This window comes from Rana temporaria, chromosome 4, assembly GCF_905171775.1.
Source record: "Rana temporaria chromosome 4, aRanTem1.1, whole genome shotgun sequence".
NCBI lineage: Eukaryota > Metazoa > Chordata > Amphibia > Anura > Ranidae > Rana > Rana temporaria.
Window position 1 is genome coordinate 369,360,966 of NC_053492.1, and position 26,311 is coordinate 369,387,276.

Consider the following 26,311-nt stretch of genomic DNA (forward strand, 5'->3'; position numbering starts at 1 on the left):
TAATTCACAGGTGAGCTGCGCAGAGATAGGTGCTAAGCTTTACAACTGAAAAAAGAAGCAGATGTTGGCCCAAAACCTTACCTGGGCATCCTCGAATGTAGGGAAGAGGCTTGCAAACATTGAGGTAAAATGTTCTATTTTTTGCACTGTCGGATGTATCTATAGCTATCCAAGGTTCATTATCCCGACTAAGGTCACTTAAATCATATTCATTCCCTGCAGTATCTAGAAAAAGGAAAAAATATATAAATTTATATTAAAAAAGGAACAAGAAAAATAAAATAAAAAAAATTAAAATAAAACAACCCACAATATACAGAAATGCAAGTACTTACCTGCAACCTGACAATCCACTAGAGATGGGGAGCAAGCCATTGCAGTTTTAAAATCAAAAAATGTGTGGTAGAGATCAGTTTGAGAGTTTATTTCCTGTCTTAAAAAGCTGAGTTCACCAGGATATAGATCATCATTGCACGCAAAGTTTATTGTAAACGTATCCCCTTGGCCTGAAAAATAGATACAGTATTAAACAATTAATTGAGTTTTCTCTGCGTTTTCTCTGAACTGCCAACACCACCTTCTCTATAAGTCAACTGAAAGTCAACCATAAAGGCCTCGTGCACACTGGATGTTTTTGACTTCAGGCGTTTCTCTCTGCAGCCAGTAAACTCCCCAGGATGTCATCTTATGTGTCCATGCACACATAGGCTGTTATCAGCATTTTTTGGCAGTGATGTTTTTTTTTGAGAGGGGTTTTTCAGCTGTAAAAATCGATTGCTTTAAGGGGCTGTACCAGGGTGATGCTTGCAGCTGCAGGCATCACCCCAGTACTGTTCTTTAGAGCGGACGGTCTGCTTTATTGTAATAACAACCCATGAGACAAAGCAGCTGCTCAGTTATCAGAAGCAGCGGGAGGGGACCGCTTCGCCCGAGTCTCCCGTCCCACCGGGAGGCTTGAGCAACAAGCCGGAACTTCTGCCGGCTGGCCGGAGAGCCGAAAAAAGACTATATCTGCTTTGTTCGGGTCTCAGATGTAGTATTTTTTTTTTTTTTATTATTATTATTTAAAATTACTTTTTATTGCCATTTCAAAACACATAAAAAATATATTTAGTCAGGCATTTTAGCTCTTACAGAAAGAAAAAAGAAACAACTCAAAAACAACAAATAGGATTTTTGTACTCACCATAAAATCCATTTCTCGGAGTTCATGGACGGACACAGCAGCAATTGACCTTGGGGTATTATCCTCCCTTTTAGGAGATTGACTAGGCAGAAAAAAAACAGCATGTTAAGTGTTAAACACTCCACACAGTACAGTACCTCCCAGGGAGTGGTTCCCCCGGGTACATCCCCCACACTCTGCTCTGCAGCCCCAGTTCGTAACAAGCAGTACAAAGGAGGAGTGGGTGCTGTGTTCGTCCATGAACTCAGAGAAATGGATTTTACGGTGACCTTAGGGACGTCCCCAAGTAGTGTCAAAAAATCGAGGGGTGGGAAAACACAGCAAACCAACATCACTCCAAACAAACCAGAGGTCCTCAACGGAGGAACTTCAACCTTAAACAGCCGCCTGCAAAAACCTTGCGGCTGAAGGAGGCATCCGAAGATGCACTCACATCCACCTTGTAAAACTTTGAGAAGGTGTGGACCGACGACCAGGTCGCTGCCTTACACACCTGTAAAAGCAGATGCTTGATGGCGGAAAGCCCAAGAAGCACCAATCACCCTGGTCGAATGCGCCGTAACCGGGAAGGGAGGCGCCCGCCCCTTTAAGGCATAGGCCTGAAGCACGACCTGCCTGATTCACCTAGAAATGGTGGCCGACGAGACCGCCAGACCCTTCTTAGGACCAGTCACCGACACGAACAGTGAATCCGACCTCCGAAACGGAGCCGTAGTAGACAGGTACACCCGTAAGGCTCGAACCACATCCAAGGAATGCAACGCAGCCTCTTTTGGGTTCGCCGGCCGAGGACACAAGGATGGAAGGACAATGTCCTCATTAATGTGAAAGGCCGAAACAACCTTAGGAAGGAACGACGGCTGCGGACGCAGCACCACCTTATCCCTGTGGATGACCAAGTAAGGAGCCTTGCAAGACAAGGCCGCCAATTCAGACACCCGTCTGACCGATGTGATTGCCACCAGAAAAACCACCTTCTGGGAAAGAGTCAATAAAGGGATTTCCCTAATGCCCTCAAACGGAGGTTTTTAAAGCACCGAGAGGACTAAATTCAAGTCCCACGGAGGCAGCGGAGGACGCACAGGAGGGGCCACATGCCGAACCCCCTACACAAACGTACGCACCAGAGAGTACGCCGCCAACGGTCGCTGAAAGAAAACAGCCAAGGCCGAAATCTGCCCCTTAAATCGTACTTAAGGCGAGAGCCTGATCCACTCCACGCTGTAAGAACAGCAGAATCTGGGACATCACGTATGTACGGTGGTGCAAATTCATCTCCTCACACAGAGATGTAAACCTTCCACATACGATGGTAAATCTTCCGGGAAGTAGACTTCCGTGCTCACAGCATGGTCGAGATTACCGAATCCGACAGACCCCGCTCCCTCAGCACGTGGCTCTCAATAGCCACGGCGTTAAAGCCAACGACTGTAAAGCAGGATGAAAGATAGGACCCTGCGACAGAAGATCCTCTCGCAATGGCAGGCGCCACAGAACATCTGCCACCAGACACACCAGATCCGAGTACCAGGGACGACGAGGCCAATCAGGAGCAATTAGGATTGTTGGTATCCCCTCGGACCTGGCCACGAACCGTGACACCTTCCGATTAAGTCGGGACGCCAGAAGATCCACGTCTGGAATGCCCCATTTCAGACACAGACTCTGAAACACATCTGGGTGTAGCGACCATTCTCTTTGGTCTAGCGTTTGGCGACTTAGGTAGTTCGCCTGCCAGTTCTGTACGCCCGGAATGTAAACGGCCGAAAGAGCCGTGGCGTTGTCCGACTGAATCCTGACCGGGCGACCCTGCAGTCTCAGAGACCACTTAGAGAGGCACAGCCTGATTGCCTGGAGTTCCAGGACATTGATTGGCAGGCAGGACTCTTCCTGAGTCCAGTGCCCCTGGGCTGACTGAACACCCCAGACTCCCCCCCCAGCCGGAGAGACTGGCATCCGTTGTGACCACCATCCAGCGGTATGGCAGGAACGACTTCTCGGCCCGAAGTACCGGAGATGTCAGCCACCACACTAGAGAGGACCTGACCAGGCGACTCACCCGGACTTGGTAATCCAGAGACGAAGGGAGCTTGTCCCAACGCAACAGAATTTCTCTCCAACACTCGAGTGTAAAATTGAGCATACGGAACCGCCTTTAAGGATGCCACCATCAGACCCAGAACTCGCATGCAAAAGCGACGCGACGACCACTTCTGGGTCGCCAACCGCCTCACCGCAGTGTCTGTAGTTTCTCAGTGGGAAGAAAAACTCTCGCCTCCGAGGAATCCAGGACCAACCCCAGGTATTCCAGGCGCTGAGGCGGTACCAACACCGACTTTTGAGCATTTAGCAGCCAACCGAATTCCCGGAGGCAGGTGATAGACACATCCACCTCTAACTCTGAGCTTGAAGAAGCTCTCAGAAGAAATTCGTCCAGGTATCCTACAATAGCAATCCAGCGCTGCCTCAGCAGGGCCAAAATAGGAGCGAGCACCTTGGTGAAAACCCTTGGCGCCGAAGCCAGGCCGAAAGGGAGAGCCACAAATTGAAAGTGGTCCTCCCCGACCCCAAAGCGCAGAAATCTCTGGTGCTTTGCACATATGGGGATATGCAATTACGCGTCCTTGATATCCAAGGACGCCAGGAAATCCCCTTGATGGAGTGCCGCCACTACAGAGCGAACTGACTCCATCCTGAACTTGTGCACTTTGACAAAACAGTTGAGGGCCTTGATATCCAGGATTGGACGGACCCCTTCCTTTTTGGGGAATACAAACAGATTGGAGTAAAACCCCTGAAACCGTTCCAGTAAAGGAACCGTCACGATTACTCCCCTGACCAGCCCCAAACAGGGCCTCCCGACGACCCGGAAGAAGCTGGAGGTTGGAAGGAAAAAATCTGTTTGGCAGACAAGAGAGAAACTCTCTCTTGTACCCCGAGGAAACTACTTCGCAAACCCACCGGTCGGAAAGAAGAGACCTCCACCGAGCCGCATCCCCCCCCCCCCACCCGAGAGACGTGCGGGGGCAGAACTTCATGCGGAAGCAGGTTTTTCCGCAGGCTTGTTGGGCTTGCGGAAGCAGGGGCGCTTTCTGCCCTTCAGTGGGCGCCTTAGCGCCCTGGGAACGTTTAGCTACCGCACCGGGCAGACGAAAAAAATGCTTGGGGGCGGTAAAGGAGGGCCCCTGCCTACGGCGAGGCTCCTTATCAGATTGTGGGAGCACTTACCTCCCGTGGCATCTTTGATAATGTCATCTAGAGAAGCCCCAAAAAGCCGTTCACCCTTAAAGGGTAAGTCCACCAAGGCCTTCTTAGAAGACTGGTCTGCAGACAAACACTTCAGCCAGACAAGGCGGCGCAACTCCACCGCGTAGGCGGAGGCCCTGGAGAGCAAAGGAAGCGTACCCAGGGCTGACTCACAGACACATTTTAGGCCCTGCACCAACTGGTCGGCCAGCGCCACACAGTCCGGAGGGGCATGATGCTCCTCCAACTCCTGAAGCAACAACTTTGCCCGTTCAGTAAGTGTCTGTGACACTAGAGCCCCGGCCAAGACCGGTCTCACCGCCGACCCCACCACTGTGAACATGGAGCGTGCCACAGCCTCAGCTCTACTATCTGCGGGGTCCTTGAAAGTTAGAGCCCCTTCCAAAGGTAACGTGGTAGCCTTCTTCAGTCTGGACACAGGGGGATCCACTGACAGAGGAGAGGTCCATTTTTTCAGGAAATCCTCCTCAAAAGGATAACGGACCGCAAAGCATTTTGGAACAGAAAAAAAAAAAACTTTTACTGCCGATCCCATTCCTTGTACATAAACCTTTCCAGATAAGAAACACAAGGAAACACTTTCGCAGTGTGGGCCGGCTAGCGTAACCCAAAAGGGACCGACATCTCTGATGTCTCCGCCGAATCCTCAATTTTTTGAGTATCCCACACCGCAGTAATAAGAGCTCCAACTAGAGCCCTATCATGTGCTGACCCTGATGCAGAGTCATCCTCACTGTCCGTGTGGACTAGGCCTGCATCCTTTGACACCTCGGAACCAGGGCCGGGAGCAGTAGCTGGGCCCGATTCTGTGTCAGAGGCATCCCCAGAAGAAGGCGGGGGTAGGGGGTGCTTTTTACCCCCCTCTGGCCACGCGCTGCTTCAATCCTGGCAACAAATGCCTCTAGGACTGCCGTCATAGCATCCACAGAGGCCGCAGGTACAGGGGGCACTAAGGGTTAACACTGGCATGTCTGGGGGAGAAGCATCCGGTTCGGACGCCATGCTGACCCACCCTAATGCCACCCTTGGACTGCAAGGCAAGACCCACAGGCCACCCTCCCGGCCGCAGCAGAGAACAGGGGACCCCCCAGAGGACTCACCACCTGACCAGGCCTGTATGCTGCGGTCTGCTCCAGAGCGCTACTCTGTGATGAGCCGTCCCTCAGGAAGTGTGCTGGAGCCGTTTGCGCCGTTATTTTAGCCACTAGAGGCAAAAACCGAATCCAAAATGGCCACCGACATGCAAAAAAAGCATGCGGGCTACAAGAAAATGCCCACCGAACTCTAATAAAGGCGCCCGGCACCGCCAAAATGGCGGTCACGATTACACAGTAAAAAACACACACATATAGTGAACACAGTGCAAACACCCGGGACCCCCAGGCAGGCCCCCCGCACACACGGCAGCAAAACAGCACCCCCTAAGCAGACACAGCCCCCATCCACTGGATAGAGTCCCCCAGGCGGACCCCCCACCTCACGGCCGACCCCGCCACCCAGAACATGGGGAAAGAAGGGAAAGAAAGGGAGAGAGGAAAGCAGGGCGGACCCCCAATCGACCTCCCCAGGAATGCACCAGCCGCACCACCATGCCAAAGCAAGGGGACTGCTACTTACCCGTCCTGCGACCACCGGCTGGAGGCATCCCGGATAGAACCAATGTCTGCGCAGTTACAGCATGGCTGTCGGCCCGGCACACTGTGACACGGACATAGAGCACGGTCATATGTGTGCCCTGGAGCGTATAGCTCACCAGCCACCCCTGGAGCAACGGGGCATGTCGTGGACTGCCCAGCGCGTAGCTAAAGGCGGGCACACGCTCGATGGCCGAACTTGGGGGAACTACAAGGATCGAGGATCCAGCCTGTCACCCAGTCGGCAGTTGATTGTAGATCTCAGGATCCAAAAATGCAGGAAAAACAAAAAAGAAAAGCAAGAAAATTGCAAAAAAATAAAAAGCCTCAGAGCACATGGGCCCAGAGGAGCCATGTGATCTCCTTGCTAGGCAGAAAAAAACTGGGGCTGTAGAGTGTGGGGGATGTACCCGGGGGAACCGCCCCCTGGGAGGTACTGTACTGTGTGGAGTGTTTAACACTTAACATGCTGTTGTTTCTGCCTAGTCAATCTCCTAAAAGGGAGGATAATACCCTAAGGTCAATTGCTGCTGTGTTCGGCCATGAACGGAAAATAAATATTTAAATATTATCTCTTTGCAAAACAAAAGCAAAAACAAAAAGGGGGAGGAATAGGGAAGGAGGGAAAGATCTAGTAACCCAGAAGCGATGTCATGACTGGCTGGCAGGATCATTAAGAACAAAATAGGAAATAGAACTTGCAAAAATTAAACGAATGCAGCCAATACATCCGAGGATGCAATATATTATATTGTTGTGTTTATATATGCTCTGAAAATCGGAATTTCTTAAAACAAGAACATTCATGATGCCTACTGGGAGAATAACGGGAAGATGCTGAAGTACTGTGTAGCCCAATATCTACTTCCATTCTAGTAGTGAGATATTCCCACAGTATATTATACAAAAGAGAGACTTTTACTATATGCACCCCTCACCAACGATGTCAACAAGAATGAATGGCAATTGTATGATCATTCCCCTTACCAGTTTCTTTATGAAGGGCTCCATGATAGGTAAGGGAGATGAAATCTGAGGAAAGATCCAGTGACTGGCTTATCTGGACTGGTCTAGATACCACGCCGTTTTCAAGTTCGCAGCCAGCTGCTGCAGAACCACACTCCTCGACCGGGCCACATATATTCAGCTAGTGAACAAATAAATGACGAAGGTTTTAAAAATAAAATGCCATAAGAACACAGAAAAAAAAAATGCTGAATGACAAGCACTATAACAATATAAGAACATTCTTTGGCCAAAATGATGTCACACTTCTGTTAGGATACAAGATGAGTAAGTCGCTGTATTGGCAGCCCAAGATAAGCAGGTCACTTCAGATGGAAGCATGTGTTGGCGGTCTGTGTTAATTTTGATGTCAGATTTTGATTTAGTAATATTCATACTCATTTGACTAAAATGCCATTTTAGTTTTAGTCATATTTTAGTTAACTTAAATCTCCAATACATTTAAAGCAGAGGACCAAACAAAAAGCGAAACTCCGCTTTTCAGATAAGCGATTGCTCGGCTTCGGCATCGCAGGCACCCTGGACAGGTAAGTGCCCGTTTATTAAAAGTCAGCAGCTGCAGTATTTGTAGCCGCTGGCTTTTAATATTTTCTTTAGGTGGACCTCAGCTTTAATTCCAATGAGTTTAGTTAAATTGTAATGCATTAATTAAGCATTTCTCTAGAATTGCCAAACTCATTATATACCAGAGCTGCACGATTCTGGCTAAAATGAGAATCAAGATTTCTTTGCTTAGAAGATAGATCACGATTCTCGTGGCGTAACATCTTTCACCTTAAAGCAAAAAAATTTGAAATCATTGAAGTGTATTTGTTCCCAAAAAACTGCATTTGAAAGACCGCTGGGCAAATACAGTGTGACAAAAAAATTGCAGCAATTGCCATTTTATTCCCTAGGGTCTCCGCTAAAATATATTTAATGTTTGGGGTTTCCAAGTAATTTTCTAGCAAACAATATTGATTTTAACTTAAAAAAACAAACAAACCTCAGAAAGAGATTTGGACTTTAAGTGGTTAAACTTCCTGCATTTACAGTTTGATCTAAGAAGGAAGTTCGTTACAACGTTTCATGTTAAAAACTTGGCGGATTTTTCTTTACACACACACACAGAAGTTTATACCTTTGATCCAAGAAGGAAGCATTAGTTACAATATTTCCTGTTAAAAACTTGTCAGACTGCCCCTATATTTTCTTTTGACAGCTGAGTGAGCAGATAAAGTCTCTCCACTTGTTGGACCCTGCATTTGCTATATCTGACCTCCCACAGTACACAGAGCATGGAAATGTAATTATTTTAGTAAATATAAACTGCTAAATACCTTTTCTCAGCAGTATATAGCATTCTTTTATCAGTGTCTGAAGGCTTGTAGGAGGAGTTTTCATTCTCCTCCGACTGTCCTATGAGGCTGCTGAACCCCCGGCCCTCTGGACAGTGGCGATCGGCCCTGTGCTAATCCCATGCTCTCTCCAAAAAAAAAACTCCAGCAATACACACCGAACTGAGCAGGTGCAAAGGCTTGGTCATATCAGGAGATGGATTGGGGACAGTGGAAGAAGGGGAGGATCAGAGAAGACAGGATCCAACAGCATTTATACACAACACAGAGTAATAACCCCTTATGTTCCAAAGTGAGTATAACCAGCATGCTTAACTGCAAATACAAACTGATTTTACTGTTGCGAGTTTAGTAACACTAACTGCACATAAAAAAAATGATAAAATAAATAATTACAATTCTCACCTTCCTGGGGATTGCTACTTCAAAGCTATCTCAGAAAACTGTGGGGGTTATTTACTAAAGGCAAATCCCCTTTGCACTACAAGTGCAAACTACAAGTGCAAAGTGCACTGGAAATTGCACTTGGAAGTGCAGTCGCTGTAAATCTAAGGGGTAGATCTGAAATGAGGGGAAGCTCTGCTGATTTCATCATCCAATCATGTGCAAGCTAAAATTCTGTTTTTTTTTATTTTCCTTGCATGTCCCCCTTGGATCTACAGCGACTGGACTTCCAAGTGCACTTTCAGTGCAATTTCAAGTGCACTTTCCACTTGTAGTGCAAAGTGGATTTTCCTTTAGTAAATAACCCCTTGTGTGTTTCTAAGCCACAAATCTTTGGCTCATGCGCACACAAGGTTTATTTAACAGCATACAAACGTAGCAGAGCTTTAGTGCCCATCAAGCAGAAGCTGGTGCCATTTGTGGGAATCTGTGGCACACAATTTAGGAAACAGCTCACTTTGGCATATACATCAAAGAAAAACACTGAAAAGACTGTATATTCCCATTAAAGGAAAACATTTTTTTTATCTGAAATGACTGTTTACAGGGTATAGAGACATAATAGTTAACTGATTCCTTTTAAAAATGATTAAAAATAGATAAAAAAATCTACAGTTTAGTTTCGTTTTTGCTGTTGTTTCCTGGTTCTCTGATGTACAGAGCCAGAGAGCCAATAGAGGGCAGTGATGGATTGTAAAACGAAACTGGATTGGTGCTGACACACAGTAATCACACCTCCTTGATTAGTGAGAAATCTCCCAGTACTGTGGTGATCAGGAAACAGACAACCAGGAAGTGTCCAGAACAGAGAGGAATTACAGCAACATCAAAGCAAAAAGGAACAATTAGGACATGAAACCAGGACTGCAGTAAGGTAAAGGAAGCTATTTAACTAAAAAAATATCAAATTCCTTTAGTGACCCTTTAAGCAATGACCCCACAAGGCCAAACAGTTGTATTGCAGTAGGACAGATTCTATTATTTATGTTCTCTTATACTTATCTGGGAATATGTATGCTTTACATTAGTAGACCCTTTAAATCTGCCAACATTCACATATACTTCTTTTTGATTATATATGAAAATCCAGCCATTTAGAACTCTGGCTCTTTACCTTGAAAGTTTTACCATTTCCTTTAGCAACATATCCAGACTGATTCCTCAAAGATTCTAAATTATAAACAAATCCTGTGTTTGGGTTTTCCACTTTACACTCCTGCAAGCAAAAACATCAGTGAGTTATGGTAGATAGGCCTGGAATCAATCAATACAGGAATCCATAATAATGTTCCATTAACTTACTTTTCCATGTGTTGCCTTAACAGGACAAGCAGCTTCAGTGTACCATATAAACGTAGCGACACAATTTGCAACTGCAACAAAAATTGGACTTAAACTCTACAAAAAAAAAAAAAAGGACTTATTTTAGGCATGCATTCATTTATTGTATAAAGATTCACATACAACTACACAGCATTGTGTTGAAGTGATTGTAAAGTCTTTTTAAAAATAAAACAAACATTACATATTATACTTACCTGCTCTGTTGCAGTTGGTTTTGCACAGAGCAGCCCCAATCCTCCTCTTCTCAGGTCTCTCTTCAGTGCTCCTGGCCCCTCCCTCCTCTCAAGTGTTCCCACAGGAAGAAGCTTGTTGTGGGGGCACCCAAGCCGAGCTACAGCTCTGTGTGTCCATTCACTCTGATTGGCTAACTGACTTTGATTGACAGCTGCGGGAGCCAATGGTGCCGCTGCTGTGTCTCAGGCCATCAGGAGGAGAGGCCCAGACGGCCGAGGGAATCGTGGACATCGCTGGACAGAGAGGGGGCTGCTACACACAGGTTGTTTTTATCTTAATGCCTTACGATAAACATTTTGCCTTTACAATTCCTTTAAAGATCCCATGAAAACTTTCACAAAAAAAATAAAATAAAAAATGAAATGCCAGTTGTCCCACATCTATTTATCTATATGGCATTGGTGGAAAACTATGTTCCTCTTAATTTCCTCTTCTTCCATTTTCCACTGTGTGCCTCCAAACTACTCATTTCCTATCCAGTATTAAAGTGGTTCTGAACTCAAATGTTTTTATTTTAATTTTTTTAACCTATATGCATTAAGAGAGAAGTGTGGGATTTATTTATTTTTTTCCAATATTATAATAGCCTAGGTGGATGCAGCATCGTTCCGATGCTGCATCTGTCACCTGCCGGCTCCAAAACTTAGAACCCGAGCGATAAAAAAAAACGCCAATCACTCGGTTCCCAGGGCTCCCTAAACAGAGAGCTGGTAACTGTCAGTCACTGCTATCTGCTCTGTTAACAAGGAATGGAAAGGGAGGGTGGCCTATGTTCTGTTCTTTAATCCAAGATATGGAATTTACAGTTAAAGTGTTACTAAGCCCAGGACCCTGTATTCACTATATCCGGTCTCCCACAATACACAGAACATGAAAATACAATAGCTTTAGTAAACATAAACTGCTAAATACCTTTTTTTTTTATCAGCAGTATAAAGCAGTCTACCAGTGTCCGGTTAAAGCTTGTAAGAGGAGTTTTCATTCTTCCCTGATTGTCCTGTAAGAATGCAGGACCCCTGACCCTCTGTCTGAACAGTGCAGATCAAATGCACTCTCCCAAAAGAAAAAAACAAACAAAAAAAAAGGGGGAAAAAAAATCTCTAGCAATACACACCAAATTGAGCATGTGCAGCTTATCCCCTGGCCTCTGTTCTATCAGGAAATATATTGGGGACTCTGGAAGAAAGGGAGGATCAGAGGTGACAGGATCAAGCAGCCTTTTTACACAATGCAGAAGATTAAACACTTAGGTGAGTGAGTAACTTGTATAGCGCTACAAATGCAAACTAAATCCTCTTAGTGAGTACAACAAGTATGCTTTACTGCATATACAGACTGATTTTTACTGTTTAGTAACACCAAGCTCAAATTCCTCTTCTCTTGACCCCTTACAGCCGGCGCCTGCCAGCCCCGTAACGGCATTAGAATGCTAGGCGGGGCATAAGGTCATGTGACTGCCATGATTGGCTGTTACAGCGGTCACATGATCGGGAGCTTTCCGTTAGCCGACGGTAACTTTTCCCTGGAGCACAAACACTTACCGTAGCGCCTTTCTTGCAAGAAAGATGTATTACTGAAGAATAGGTTGTCCGGTTTCCTTCCATGTCGATACATGCAGATCCATTTGTATATTCCAGAATTACGTTATCACCATCTATAACAGGCTTCTTGCTTGCCACCCCCAAATTGCTGATTTCCACCGTTTCAGCCATCGTGTCCTTAAAAAATAAGCATTTGAACAAATGGATGAATAGGAGTTTTTAAAATCAAAACCTCTAGCCAACTAGATTAGCAATTGTCTACTTTACCTATAAGACAGGGGTCTCCAAACAGTGGCCCTTTGCTTGCTTTCATGCGGCCCTTGGGGCACTATTCCATCCAATTTAAATGGGGCATAATTCTTGTTACGGACACCAATGGGGCACTATTCCTCCAACTGACACCATCAATTCTTTCCATTAACACCAACAATGGGGCACTGCACTAGTCCTTCCACTGTTACCAAAGATAGGGTATTTACTCCCACTGGAAACCTGGACATTTTTTACTCCCAATGGCCCTAGTCTGCCCCCCCCCCCCTAAAGTCTGAAGGACCGTAAACTGGCCCTTTGTTTAGAAAGTTTGGAGACCCCTGCTATAAGAGAATATCATCTAGTAAACCCAATAAAAAGCCCCAATCACAGGTTGTGTGACTATATTTTCTGTATTCTCTCCATTACATCTTGTTGACTGACAGACCAGCTCATTCAGAAATCCAGTCTCATATTTGGAGCCAAGGACGAATTTACTTTGTTCAGATCTAAATCAGATATGACGTGCTGAGTCAGACAGTTCATGCATTAACCAAAAAGAAATAGTATGCCCACAAAGCACAAACTAGGGAACCAGTCAGAAAACATGTATGCGAGCCTGCAATCAACTGAGAAGCAATTCAGCAATCTTTTAATAGCTATAGTCAACTACTATAGTAGGGTCCACAAAACTGACTCCAGGCCACGGACTTAAAGCAAATCAGATTAAAATATGCTGACACCAATTAAAATAAAATAAACTTTGTGGTGCCATGCAGTTCGGTATGAGGTCCAATGCAATATCTGATCAAGCTTCCAGTCCTGCTGCATCATCACATGTCCACTCTAGCTTGGTACTTCATCAGGGAAGCTGTGACCTGAGAAAACTATGTGGGCCACTCAGGCTCAATAGGGAGGAGGTTTATACAGTGCCTTGCGAAAGTATTCGCCCCCTTGAACTTTGCGACCTTTTGCCACATTTCAGGCTTCAAACATAAAGGTTTAAAACTGTAAATTTTTTTGAAGAATCAACAACAAGTGGGACACAAATCATGAAGTGGAACGAAATTTATTGGATATTTCAAACTTTAATAAATAAAAAACTGAAAAATTGGGCGTGCAAAATTATTCAGCCCCCTTACTTTCAGTGCAGCAAACTCTCTCCAGAAGTTCAGTGAGGATCTCTGAATGATCCAATGTTGACCTAAATGACTAATGATGATAAATAGAATCCACCTGTGTGTAATCAAGTCTTCGTATAAATGCACCTGCACTGTGATAGTCTCAGAGGTCCGTTTAAAGCGCAGAGAGCATCATGAAGAACAAGGAACACACCAGGCAGTTCCGAGATACTGTTGGAGAAGTTTAAAGCCGGATTTGGATACAAAAAGATTTTCCAAGCTTTAAACATCCCAAGGAGCACTGTGCAAGTGATAATATTGAAATGGGAGTATCAGACCACTGCAAATCTATGAAGACCTGGCCGTCCCTCAACTTTCAGCTCATACAAGGAGAAGACTGATCAGAGATGCAGCCAAGAGGCCCATGATCACTCTGGATGAACTGCAGAGATCTACAGCTGAGGTGGGAGACTCTGTCCATAGGACAACAATCAATCATATACTGCACAAATCTGGCCTTTATGGAAGAGTGGCAAGAAGAAAGCCATTTCTTAAAGATATCCATAAAAAGTGTTGTTTAAAGTTTGCCACAAGCCACACCAAACATGTGGAAGAAGGTGCTCTGGTCAGATGAAACCAAAACCAAACTTTTTGGCAACAATGCAAAACGTTATGTTTGGTGTAAAAGCAACACAGCTCATCACCCTGAACACACCATCCCCACTGTCAAACATGGTGGTGGCAGCATCATGGTTTGGGCCTGCTTTTCTTTAGCAGGGACAGGGAAGATGGTTAAAATTGATGGGAAGATGGATGGAGCCAAATACAGGACCATTCTGGAAGAAAACCTGATGGAGTCTGCAAAAGACCTGAGACTGGGACGGAGATTAGTCGTCCAACAAGACAATGATCCAAAACATAAATCTACAATGGAATGGTTCACAAATAAACATATCCAGGTGTTAGAATGGCCAAGTCAAAGTCCAGACCTGAATCCAATCGAGAATCTGTGGAAAGAGCTCAGCGAAGCTGGCCCCCCTACAATCAGCACAAATAAAAACTCAAATGTGTTTCTTTAGTGCTACGTTTGTGCTGTTTTGTGCCGCAAAAATTTACGTTTGTGCTGCTTTTATTTTGAAGATATTAGCAATTGTTTTTTCCAGACTATGACATCACACAGCCCCCCTACAACCCCAAATGACACAAAACTGGTCTTGTTGGTTAGTGCTACGTTTGTGCTGTTTTGTGCTGCTAATATTTCCGTTCTAACTTTTATCGTTTTTGCGTTATTAATGACTTATTAAAGGTCACCAAAGGTCACACAGCCCCCCTACAACGCCCAAATGACACGAAACTGGTCTCGTTGGTTAGTGCTACGTTTGTGCTGTTTTGTGCTGCTATTATTTCCGTTCTATCTTTTATCGTTTTTGCGTTATTAATGATTTATTAAAGGTCACCAAAGGTCACACAGCCCCCCTACAACCCCAAAATGACACAAAACTGGTCTCGTTGGTTAGTGCTACGTTTGTGCTGTTTTGTGCTGCAATTTTTTTTATTTGTGCTGTTATGGTTTTAAAGTTATAACAGTTTATTTATTTTTTCAAACCCCACTCACTTTGCCCACCTTACAATCAGCACAAATAAAAACTCAAGTGTGTTTCTTTAGTGCTATGTTTGTGCTGTTTAAACTTCCTTTCTATCTTTTATCGTTTTTGCGTTATTAATAATTTATTAAAGGTCACCAAAGGTCAAACAGCCCCCCTACAATGCCAAAATGACACAAAACTGGTCTCGTTGGTTAGTGCTACGTTTGTGCTGTTTTGTGCTGCTAATATTCATGTTCTATCTTTTATCGTTTTGTGTTATTAATGATTTATTAAAGGTCACCAAAGGTCACACAGCCCCCCTACAAAGCCCAAATGACACAAAACTGGTCTTGTTGGTTAGTGCTACATTTGTGCTGGTTTGTGCTGCTAACAATTTTATTTGTGCTGTTATGGTTTTTAAGTTATAACAGTTTATTTGTTTTTTCAAACCCCACTCACTTTGTCCACCCGTACAATCAGCACAAATAAAAACTCAAGTGTGTTTCTTTAGTGCTGCGTTTGTGCTGTTTAAATTTTCTTTCTATCTTATATCGTTAAGGTCACCAAAGGTCACTCAACCACCCACAACACCCAAATGACACAAAACTGGTCTCGTTGGTTAGTGCTACGTTTGTGCTGTTTTGTGCTGCTAAAATTTATGTTCTATCTTTTATTGTTTTTGTGTTATTAATGATTTATTAAAGGTCACCAAAGGTCACACAGCCCCCCTACCACCCCGAAAGGACACAAAACTGGTCTCGTTGGTTCTGCTGCCACCACACAGTCTACTGGACTTATCACAGGCACCCATACCTCGCTGTGCTCCAATTGCTGCTGTCTAACCAGGAGATCACTAACCAGGTATGGGACAGGAGGGCAGGGTGGTGTCATTGTCTGGAAAAAACAAATTGCTTATATCTTAAAAATAAAAGCAGCACAAATTTGTATTTTTATGGCACAAAAAAGCACAAACGTAGCACTAACAAATAGTATGTTTGTTTTTAAGATTTAATAACATGGGGTGCAAAGTGAGTGGGTTGTTATGAAATAAAAACAAGCTGTTATATCTTAAAAACCATAGCAGCACAAATAAAAATATTAGCAGCACAAACATAGCACTAAAACATTTGAGTTTTTATTTGTGCAGATTGTACGGGGGGGGGGGGCAAAGTGAGTGGGGTTTGAAAAGAACCAAAAAACTGTTATAACTTAAAAACCATAACAGCACAAATAAATTTTTTAGCAGCACAAACCAGCACAAGTGTAGCACTAACCAACAAGACCAGTTTTGCGTCATTTGGGCGTTGTAGGGGGGCTGTGTGACCTTTGGTGACCTTTAATAAATCATTAATAACGCAAAACGATAAAAGATAGAAAGGAAATTTAAACAGCACAAAACAGCACAAACATAGCACTAAAGAAACACACTTGAGTTTTTATTTGTGCTGATTGTAAGGTGGGCAAAGTGAGTGGGGTTTGAAAAAAATACATAAACTGTTATAACTTTAAAACCATAACAGCACAAATAAAAAAAATTGCAGCACAAAACAGCACAAACGTAGCACTAACCAACGAGACCAGTTTCGTGTCATTTGGGCGTTGTAGGGGGGCTGTGTGACCTTTGGTGACCTTTAATAAATCATTAATAACGCAAAAACGATAAAAGATAGAACGGAAATAATAACAGCACAAAACAGCACAAACGTAGCACTAACCAACAAGACCAGTTTTGTGTCATTTGGGCGTTGTAGGGGGGCTGTGTGACCTTTGGTGACCTTTAATAAGTCATTAATAACGCAAAAACGATAAAAGATAGAAAGGAAATTTAAACAGCACAAAACAGCACAAACATAGCACTAAAGAAACACACTTGAGTTTTTATTTGTGCTGATTGTAAGGTGGGCAAAGTGAGTGGGGTTTGAAAAAATAAATAAACAGTTATAACTTTAAAACCATAACAGCACAAATAAAAAAAATTGCAGCACAAAACAGCACAAACATAGCACTAACCAACGAGACCAGTTTTGTGTCATTTTGGGGTTGTAGGGGGGCTGTGTGACCTTTGGTGACCTTTAATAAATCATTAATAACGCAAAAACGATAAAAGATAGAACGGAAATAATAGCAGCACAAAACAGCACAAACGTAGCACTAACCAACGAGACCAGTTTTGTGTCATTTGGGGTTGTAGGGGGGCTGTGTGACCTTTGGTGACCTTTAATAAGTCATTAACCACTTACGGACCCCCCACTGTATATGTACGTCCTCTTTTTAAACATGGATATCTCAGTAACGGCAGCAGCTGCTGCCACAACTGAGATATCCATGTTTTCAGCTGGCGGCCGTGTAAACGATAACGGCGGTCTCCGCCGCGAGATCGCCGTTATCGGTGGCGGGAGAGGGGCCCCCCCCTCCCGCCGCTTTTCCGCGCCCTCCGCCGCTTACCGGAGCCGTCGGTAGCGGCGGAGGAGATCCGATGCTGCCGCCAGGAGAGTGAGGACTTGAGTGAGGGCAAGATGGCCCCCACCCGTCCTCATAGCTCTGCTGGGCGGAAGTGACGTCAAAACGTCAGTCCCGCCCAGCCTCTTAAAGAGACAATTTTTTTTCTGTCATTTTTTTAAATGACAAATTTTCCTTTTTTTTTTTTTTTTTTTGCATTTTAGCCTAAATATGAGATCTGAGGTCTTTTTGACCCCAGATCTCATATTTAAGAGGACCTGTCATGCTTTTTTCTATTACAAGGGATGTTTACATTCCTTGTAATAGGAATAAAAGTGATCATTTTTTTTTTTTTTTATATTTTAGTGTAAAAAATAATAAAATCAATAAAATTAAATAAGAAAACAAAAAATTTTTTTTTTTAAAGCGCCCCGTCCTGACGAGCTCGTGCGCAGAAGCGAACGCATACGTGAGTAGCGCCCGCATATGAAAACGGTGTTCAAATCACACAAGTGAGGTATCGCCGCGATCGTTAGAGTGAGAGCAATAATTATAGCCCTAGAGCTACTCTGTAGCTCAAAAAATGCAACTTATAGAATTTTTTAAACGTCGCCTATCTAGATTTTTAAGGGTAAAAGTTTGACGCCATGCCACGAGCGGGCGCAATTTTAAAGCGTGACATGTTGGGTATCATTTTACTCGGCGTAACATTATCTTTCACAATATATAAAAAAAATTATTTTTTAATTCAAAAAAGTGAATTTTTTCCAAAAAAAAGTGCGCTTGTAAGACTGCTGCGCAAATACGGTGTGACAAAAAGTATTGCAATGACCGCCATTTTATTCTCTAGGGTGTTAGAAAAAAAAAATATATAATGTTTGGGGGTTTTAAGTAATTTTCTAGCAGAAAAAAATGTTTTAGTCTTGCAAACACCAAATCTGAAAAACACCTGAGGTCTTTAAGTGGTTAATAACGCAAAAACGATAAAAGATAGAAAGGAACTTTAAACAGCACAAAACAGCACAAACATAGCACTAAAGAAACACACTTGAGTTTTTATTTGTGCTGATTGTAAGGTGGGCAAAGTGAGTGGGGTTTGAAAAAAAAAAATAAACTGTTATAACTTTAAAACCATAACAGCACAAATAATTTTTTTTGCAGCACAAAACAGCACAAACGTAGCACTAACCAACGAGACCAGTTTCGTGTCATTTTGGGGTTGTAGGGGGGCTGTGTGACCTTTGGTGACCTTTAATAAATCATTAATAACGCAAAAACGATAAAAGATAGAACAGAAATAATAGCAGCACAAAACAGCACAAACGTAGCACTAACCAACGAGACCAGTTTTGTGTCATTTTGAGGTTGTAGGGGGGCTGTGTGACCTTTGGTGACCTTTAATAAATCATTAATAACGCAAAAACGATAAAAGATAGAATGGAAATAATAGCAGCACAAAACAGCACAAACGTAGCACTAACCAACGAGACCAGTTTCGTGTCATTTGGGCATTGTAGGGGGGCTGTGTGACCTTTGGTGACCTTTAATAAGTCATTAATAACGCAAAAACGATAAAAGATAGAACGGAAATATTAGCAGCACAAAACAGCACAAACGTAGCACTAACCAACGAGACCAGTTTTGTGTCATTTGGGGTTGTAGGGGGGCTGTGTGATGTCATAGTCTGGAAAAAACAATTGCTAATATCTTCAAAATAAAAGCAGCACAAACGTAAATTTTTGCGGCACAAAACAGCACAAACGTAGCACTAAAGAAACACACTTGAGTTTTTATTTGTGCTGATTGTAGGGGGGCCAGCTTCGCTGAGCTTGTGGAAAGAACTGAAAACTGCTGTTCACAAACGCTCTCCATCCAACCTCACTGAGCTCGAGCTGTTTTGCAAGGAGGAATGGGCAAAAATTTCAGTCTCTCGATGTGCAAAACTGATAGAGACATACCCCAAGCGACTTACAGCTGTAATTGCAGCAAAAGGTGGCGCTACAAAGTATTAACTTAAGGGGGCTGAATAATTTTGCACACCCAATTTTTCAGTTTTTTGTTAAAAAAGTTTGAAATATCCAATAAATTTCGTTCCACTTCATGATTGTATCCCACTACTTGTTGATTCTTCAAAAAAAATTACAGTTTTATCTCTTTATGTTTGAAGCCTGAAATGTGGCAAAAGGTCGCAAAGTTCAAGGGGGCCGAATAATTTCGCAAGGCACTGTAGGTAGTGCATTTGCAGCTGCTACTAGAGTGCTGATAGGGGATGAAGCCTGTTCTGGCTCTGGCAAAGGTTCAAGAAATAAAAAGGTGACCCCTGGAAGTCACACATCTATGGTGTCCTGCTGCAATAAATAGAGTGGCAACCTCAGCCTGGACTCCGACCAGGCCACGCCCCCAGGATGAGGTTGCTACTCTATTGCAGCAGGACACCATCGATATGCGACTTCCAGGGGTCACCCTGCCTCTCCTCAGGGAGCTGTGCGCTTTAACAGCACCCACAGTCACTTTACTGCCCTTCAAAAGAGAAGTGCGAGATTAAAAAAAAAAAATACAAATCACCTCACCTGCATGAAAGGAGCATTGGTCCGATGATGCATCTTTCTGTCTCCAATTACCCCCTAGACCAAAAACTGAGCGATCAAAAATGTCTCTCTGCTCTGCCCCTCCAGTGCCCATCAGTCAGTGGCTCTCTGCTCTGCCCCAGCAGTGTTTACTGCAGCACCGGGCTATGGAGGGGGCACACAGAGCAGCATGCTGAGAGGCTGGGCCAGCTACTGTCAGGCATCTGGGTGGATCCCAACATTAAAGTCGGCATTAGAAGTCGGCCAAAATATCAGCCGATATTTGGCCATTTTGGAGAAATCGTCATTGGCCGATTATTCTCCAAATTAGGCTGATATAACACCGACCGCACCTCTGCCAGCAGAGTGTGGATAATCCTTCTCCCTTCTCCACACTGTTGGTAGAGCAGCGATGCGGTGTGTGAAACTGTAGGGAAAGAGGAGCTGTCATAATTGAGGTTGAATGTCAGGGGTGATCGGGACCCAGCTATCCAACACCTGGCAATGGGAAGGGATCTGGGCGGGCCGCTAAGTGTATGTGGCCTTAAACAGCCCAATCATTGGCTGGATAGCTGCTAGATCCCGCCCACCCCGGGTCCCGCTCACCTCCGACATCACGCTGAATGCTTCAGCTCCTCTATCTCTCCATACAGTTAGACACATCGCGGCGCTGCAGAGAGCAGTTTCACAGTTACACTATCGGCTGTGAAATCTGCCAGCGCCACCCAGTGCCACCTGCCAGTGACAACCAGTGCCACCTGTCAATTTTTTTTTTTTAAATCGGCCTAAAATATCGGCCGCAAAAATCTGCATCATATATCGGCCATCCCCAGAGAAAAACCCATATCGCTCGACCTCTAGTCGGCATCCCTCCAGAGTCTGGACCTGCTGAGTGACTTCAGCTGACATCAAGCTTTAGTCTACTTTTGGCTGAATACAGGTCACAGGAATGCAGAACAAAGTGCACAGCTTTCATCTACAGGAAAAATATGGCCACAACCGCTTTGGTCATACCTTTTCCTTAAATTTTCTATAAAGCAGAGTAAGCCGGGCAAATATGAATTACATTTTTTTTTAAATAAAGCTGCACAAGGAAGATTACAGGGCAGGGACAGAGCATAGTAATTACTATATGACAAGACATTAAACAGCATCCTTGAGCAAGTTTGCCATGAAGACCTTCTCATAGCAGCTTTCCATTCATTCATTCATGGTAATCTTCTACTCACAGGGATATGTACAGGAAAATGCTGCCAGTCAATCACTTCCTCTTCAGACCAAAAAATACCTCCAAACTGAGTATAGTGCAGCGGGAGCTTGCCTTTCATTCCGATACATGAGCAGATTCAATCTCTCATTTTCAATAGCTTATATGGTGCCAGCTTTTAACCCATTGCGGAGAAAGAGATCTTTCTCTCTATCTATATCAAATTTTGAGAACATATGTATACTTACAGAGACCTTTGTATATTCCATTTGGCACACAGATGCAAAGGGATCACACCCTGTAACAGGTATCAAAGACCGGCATACATTAATATAATATTTTCTCCGTTTCCCATGGCCTTCGTCAATGGAATACCAGTTTGTAGTGTGTACCCCTTGTACTTTAGATAAGCTGCAAGAAAAACAGAAGAATTATACAAACTGACATTTTCCAAATTCCTAAAGGATGAGCAATGCAATAAGTATGCAGCCTTTGTATTTATATATCATTTTTTAGATCTAGATAAATATACTGCTCATATACTGGTTACGTACGAGAAAGTGTTGTAAAGAAGCATGCATCTAATAGCAGTGAAGACATTACACAATGGCAGAGTCAAAAGCAAGTACATGCATATTGGAAGAGCCGATATGCTTATTATTGTTCCAGGTTTGTGCCATTTAGTGACTTTAAAGCAGAGTTCCACCTAAAAATGGAACTTCCGCTTAAGCCACTCCTTGCCCCCCTTACATGCCACATTTGGCATGTAATCTTTTTTGGGGGGGGGGGACGGGGGCTTCAGGAGAAGTGGGACTTCCTGTCCCACTTCCTCCTTCCGCCGAGGGGCTGGTAAGGCGATTAGCTTAATCGCCTTACTGAAGCCCCTCCCTGTAGGCGAGCGACTGTCCAATCGGACAGCGCCGCTCGCGCATGCACAGTGCCGCTCGCGCATGCGCAGTGGGTGCCCGGCCGTGAAGCCGAAAGCTGTCACTGCCGGGTGCCCACACTAGGAATGAAGACACCGGCCGGCGAGGGGGGGCGAGGAGCGGAGCCCCGGCCGGCGCGTCGCTGGAACCGTGGAGCAGGTAAGTGTCTGTTTATTAAAAGCCAGCAGCTACACACTTTTTGTACCTGCTGACTTTTAATAAACTTAAAAAAAGGCTGGAACACCCCTTTAAGAATAGGGACAGCCCTGGTACATGAATGCAGCTTCTATTTCAACAGTTTTGTATTGGTATTGCTGGCTGAAGAGTTATAAAAACGCAGCGTACGGTTATCATATTCAGGGGGGGCACCAGCTGATAAGGAAAGGATTTGTTGAAAGCTGTGGACCCGTTGATGAAAAGTCTTAGCCGTTTGGACTTCTCTTCACCCCTTTGGCAAAATGACAGCCTGTTGGGCTTGAACCTCTCATCCATCCATTAAGAATCTACTAGGCACGTTGAACTCTTCATCTACTGCTCAGATCTCGTTTTTTTAGGCTCCTAGTAGTGTTTAAAGTTTGCTGAAGGCAATATTAGTCCAAATCTTCAATTACATTTTTTATTTAATTTTACACAAGACTATGTCCTACCAAACAGTGTTCAGTTTTCCCAACTACAAATCACCAAAAAGTAATATTTAAATATTTCCAAAATGTTGTTTGTATAATAACCGCTATAATGTCCTCTGTCGATTTACCCAAACAATGCAAATAAGCATTCTACTGTATGTACTAAACCCAATAAAATCCTGCATATTTGACTTTGGAAAACTGTTTACCGTGCCTAATATGTCCAGAGACATCAATCCAACGTGCAGGACCAGCATCTGAGGCATCGGCAGACCATTTATGTATGCTATGAAGAGGGGCAAAGGGAGCGCTGACAGACTCCCTTCCAGGCGTGAGCTTATTAGTAGATTAATATGAGCGACTGTACAAGGTTAACAAACCTGTCAGATTACTTTTTCCCCTACATGACCAGCCAGTGCTGGGAAGAAACCAATGTTGCTGCAACTGTAATCAAATGAATATAGGATAGGCAAATTTAACCACTTGCCTACTGGGCACTTTCACCCCCTTCCAGCCCAGGCCAACTTTCAGCGTGATCACATTTTGAATGACAATTGTGCGGTCATGCAACACTGTACCAATATGAAATGTGTATATTTTTTTTGGAGACAGATCGAGCTTTCTTTTGGTGGTATTAGATCACAGCTGGGTTTTTTATTTTTTGCTAAACTAAAAAAAAAACTCTTAATTTCTGTTATAAAAGTTTGCAAGCAAGTAATTTTTCTTCTTCGCTGATGAGGCTGCACCGATAATCAGGATGTTAAGGGGGAGGAGGGTTGAGAGAAAATATGTCTTCCTTTTTTGGGGGGCGATACCTGATGTTGATGTAGTGTTTTTCTTGATATTATGGAAAATACATGTTATGTGGTGTTTTCGATGTTTATGTTAAATCTTAATAAAAATTAAAATGTAATAATTACAACCAAAAAGTGTGTAAAATAGTACAAAAAAATTATACAAATATAATTTTACCATTACCTGGATAAATCATATTGTTCATTTGTTTTTTCATCTACCACGATACATTCCACGGGCTGTGCTGGACAGGCGTATTTAGTGTACCACTTGAAGTTATACGTGTTATTGTCTTCTTTCTAAAATAATCCAGAGGAAAAAAAAAAAATCAAAACACTCAACTCATTTTTTTTTTATAGGGGACTTGTTACATTTCAGTACACAAATTCTAATCCTTTTTTCAATTTACATTTTAAAGCGTGGGTTCAACCTTAAAAAAAAAAAATTGTTCTATCCAGCATACTGCCGACATCAACAGTATGCTGGATTTTTTTTTTTTTTCGGTCTGTACTTACCTTTTTCCGTCGTTTTCACCCGGCTTCCAGGTTCTCGCTCCCCCGGGGAGTAGGCGTTCCTAAGCTCTGCATAGATGAGCGACGTGCGCGTCATCGCCTTCCGAAAAAATCCGAGTGGGACTCTACTTTACGGCACCTGCTCAGTCAGCTCTACACGGCAGGCGCAGGCGCCGTAAAGAGCCGAGACCCCGTCGGATATTTTCGAAAGGCGATGACGTGCACGTCAATCATCTATGCAGAGCTCCCCGTCTGGGAAAAGGAGCGACACGCCCACTCCCCGCAAGGACGAAGACCCGGAAGTGCGGCTGAAGACAGGTAAGTGGACACAAAAAAAAAAATTGACAACGCTACAAGCCTTTATTAAGGCTAGAGATAGGTTAGGAATTTTTTTTATTTTAGGGTGAACCCCCCACTTTAAATTTTAAAAATCTTGAGGAACAATATTGTATTCCTGTTATGCATTTTAATTGAACCTACAATACCTACCTTATTCTCGCTTTATTTTAACTTTTATCACTTGAACAAAATAATTTAGACCTATATAAAAAGGGGTCAGCAACCTGAGCCATTCCAGGCTGTACTAATTTGCACAGTGCTGTCAGTCTTATGCCGCGTACACACGATCGGAAGTTCCGACAACAAAACCGTGGATTTTTTTTTCTGACAGAATGTTAGCTCAAACTTGTGTTGCATACACACGGTCACACAAATGTCTGAAATTCCGAACGTCAAGAACGTGGTGATGTACAACACTACTACGAGCCGAGAAAAATTAAGTTTACTGCTTGAGAGAGAGAGAGAGAGAGAGAGAGAAACGCATGCAAATAGAAGCACAGGAAAATAAAATAAATACTGTAAGTGATCTCACATGACAAATGCAGATAGAAAAACACGCGTAAAATTACCCACTTTTTATATATTACACGATATGGGACCCCTTTTCTTTCTCCATATCGCATACACATCTATTTGGGAGGATTTCCATTGTTGATTTGCACAAATTAGGTATGAGATTATTATATATATATATATATATATATATATATATATATATATATATATATATATATATATATATATATATATATATATATACACACACACACACACACACACCATTATAATGAGAACCACCTATCAATATAAAAGGCTCCTTAGACGATATCCATTTCATTGCCACCTATAAGAAGCCTTTAGTGTGACCCGCTGCAGGAGCCCGGATTCCTGGATTGCCACAGTCTACACTTATACGTTGTTGCCTTACCGCTGTAAGGTAAGGGGCCTTTGTACACAGAGGTGTTATTGCACTGAAGAAAAGTCAGTTTACATTACTTCACTTGCACAGTGTTAGCTGGAGTTCAGCACTTCACCATTTCACCATATCATTTATTCGCTTGAAGGCATTTGGTTATTTGGACTTTGTGTTGTCACTTTTGGCACCAGCACTTTATTATATTCTCATTTTATGCGATTAAGAACATTTATTCAGGTTGGTTGTTTAGGAGTAAATTCTATTCATGGAATTGAATAATATAATTTATGGTATAACACGTATTAATGGTTAAAATGAACTTGAATACTTGAAGAAAGATTGCATATGAGAAAATACGGGTAATTACTAGATTTCCGTTGGTCCGATTTGGGGAAACATGGGCTTTTTTTTTTTTTTTTTCTCTATCCCTGACTATAGAGTGTTTCCTTAATTGGAACCAAGGTATTGTTAGGGAAAAACAAAATATATACTACTAAGGTATATCTTTCTGCTATACAATGTAATGACATTTTTATTGTATAAAATCTGATGTACCATATACATTTTCAAAATAAACTTAAACTTGATTGGAAAAAAAAAAAAAAAAAAAGAACATTTATTCAATTGGATGATGTTATTTTATATTGTCATTTTGGTACTTGAACTACTTATTTTGGAGTTTATTTCTGTTAGAATATCTATTTTAAGCACTTAATATTGTTTATATAAATCTGTTCGCCATCACTTAGAGAGCAGCACCATTTATTGATTGTATTCCTTACTAAATTGTGCTACTGAGGATAGAGAGATGGCCATAATACCTGAATTAAGACTACTTTGTCAGAATTCAAAATCTTTTAGTAGGTAGTTCCTAAATGCGCATTTGCCTGAAATCTAATTTAAGCAACCCCATTTAAAAAAAATGAACTCATGTTCTGTATATTGTGCTGGTATCCTAAAATCTTAAAATTATTTGAGAATGTAAATCGTAACAGAGCTTGGCAAATAAGGTTAT

The 26,311-nt window shown here is 43.0% G+C and overlaps 1 protein-coding gene across 2 annotated transcripts in view; it reads right to left on the reverse strand.

The window, feature by feature from the left end:
- IGF2R (insulin like growth factor 2 receptor) overlaps positions 1–26,311 on the reverse strand; it is a 274,566-nt gene that overhangs the window by 119,759 nt on the left and 128,496 nt on the right. For both annotated transcript variants that reach the window (XR_005748735.1, XM_040350930.1), the window contains exons 17-24: positions 23,713–23,828; positions 21,431–21,593; positions 12,014–12,190; positions 10,197–10,292; positions 10,009–10,110; positions 7,075–7,234; positions 336–506; positions 82–225 (exon numbers count right to left, since the gene is read on the reverse strand). Coding sequence is in view for 1 of the 2 variants with exons in the window: in XM_040350930.1 (XP_040206864.1) it covers positions 82–225; positions 336–506; positions 7,075–7,234; positions 10,009–10,110; positions 10,197–10,292; positions 12,014–12,190; positions 21,431–21,593; positions 23,713–23,828 (1,129 nt within the window). In the remaining variant the exon portion in view is untranslated. The remainder of the gene's footprint in view (positions 1–81; positions 226–335; positions 507–7,074; positions 7,235–10,008; positions 10,111–10,196; positions 10,293–12,013; positions 12,191–21,430; positions 21,594–23,712; positions 23,829–26,311) is intronic.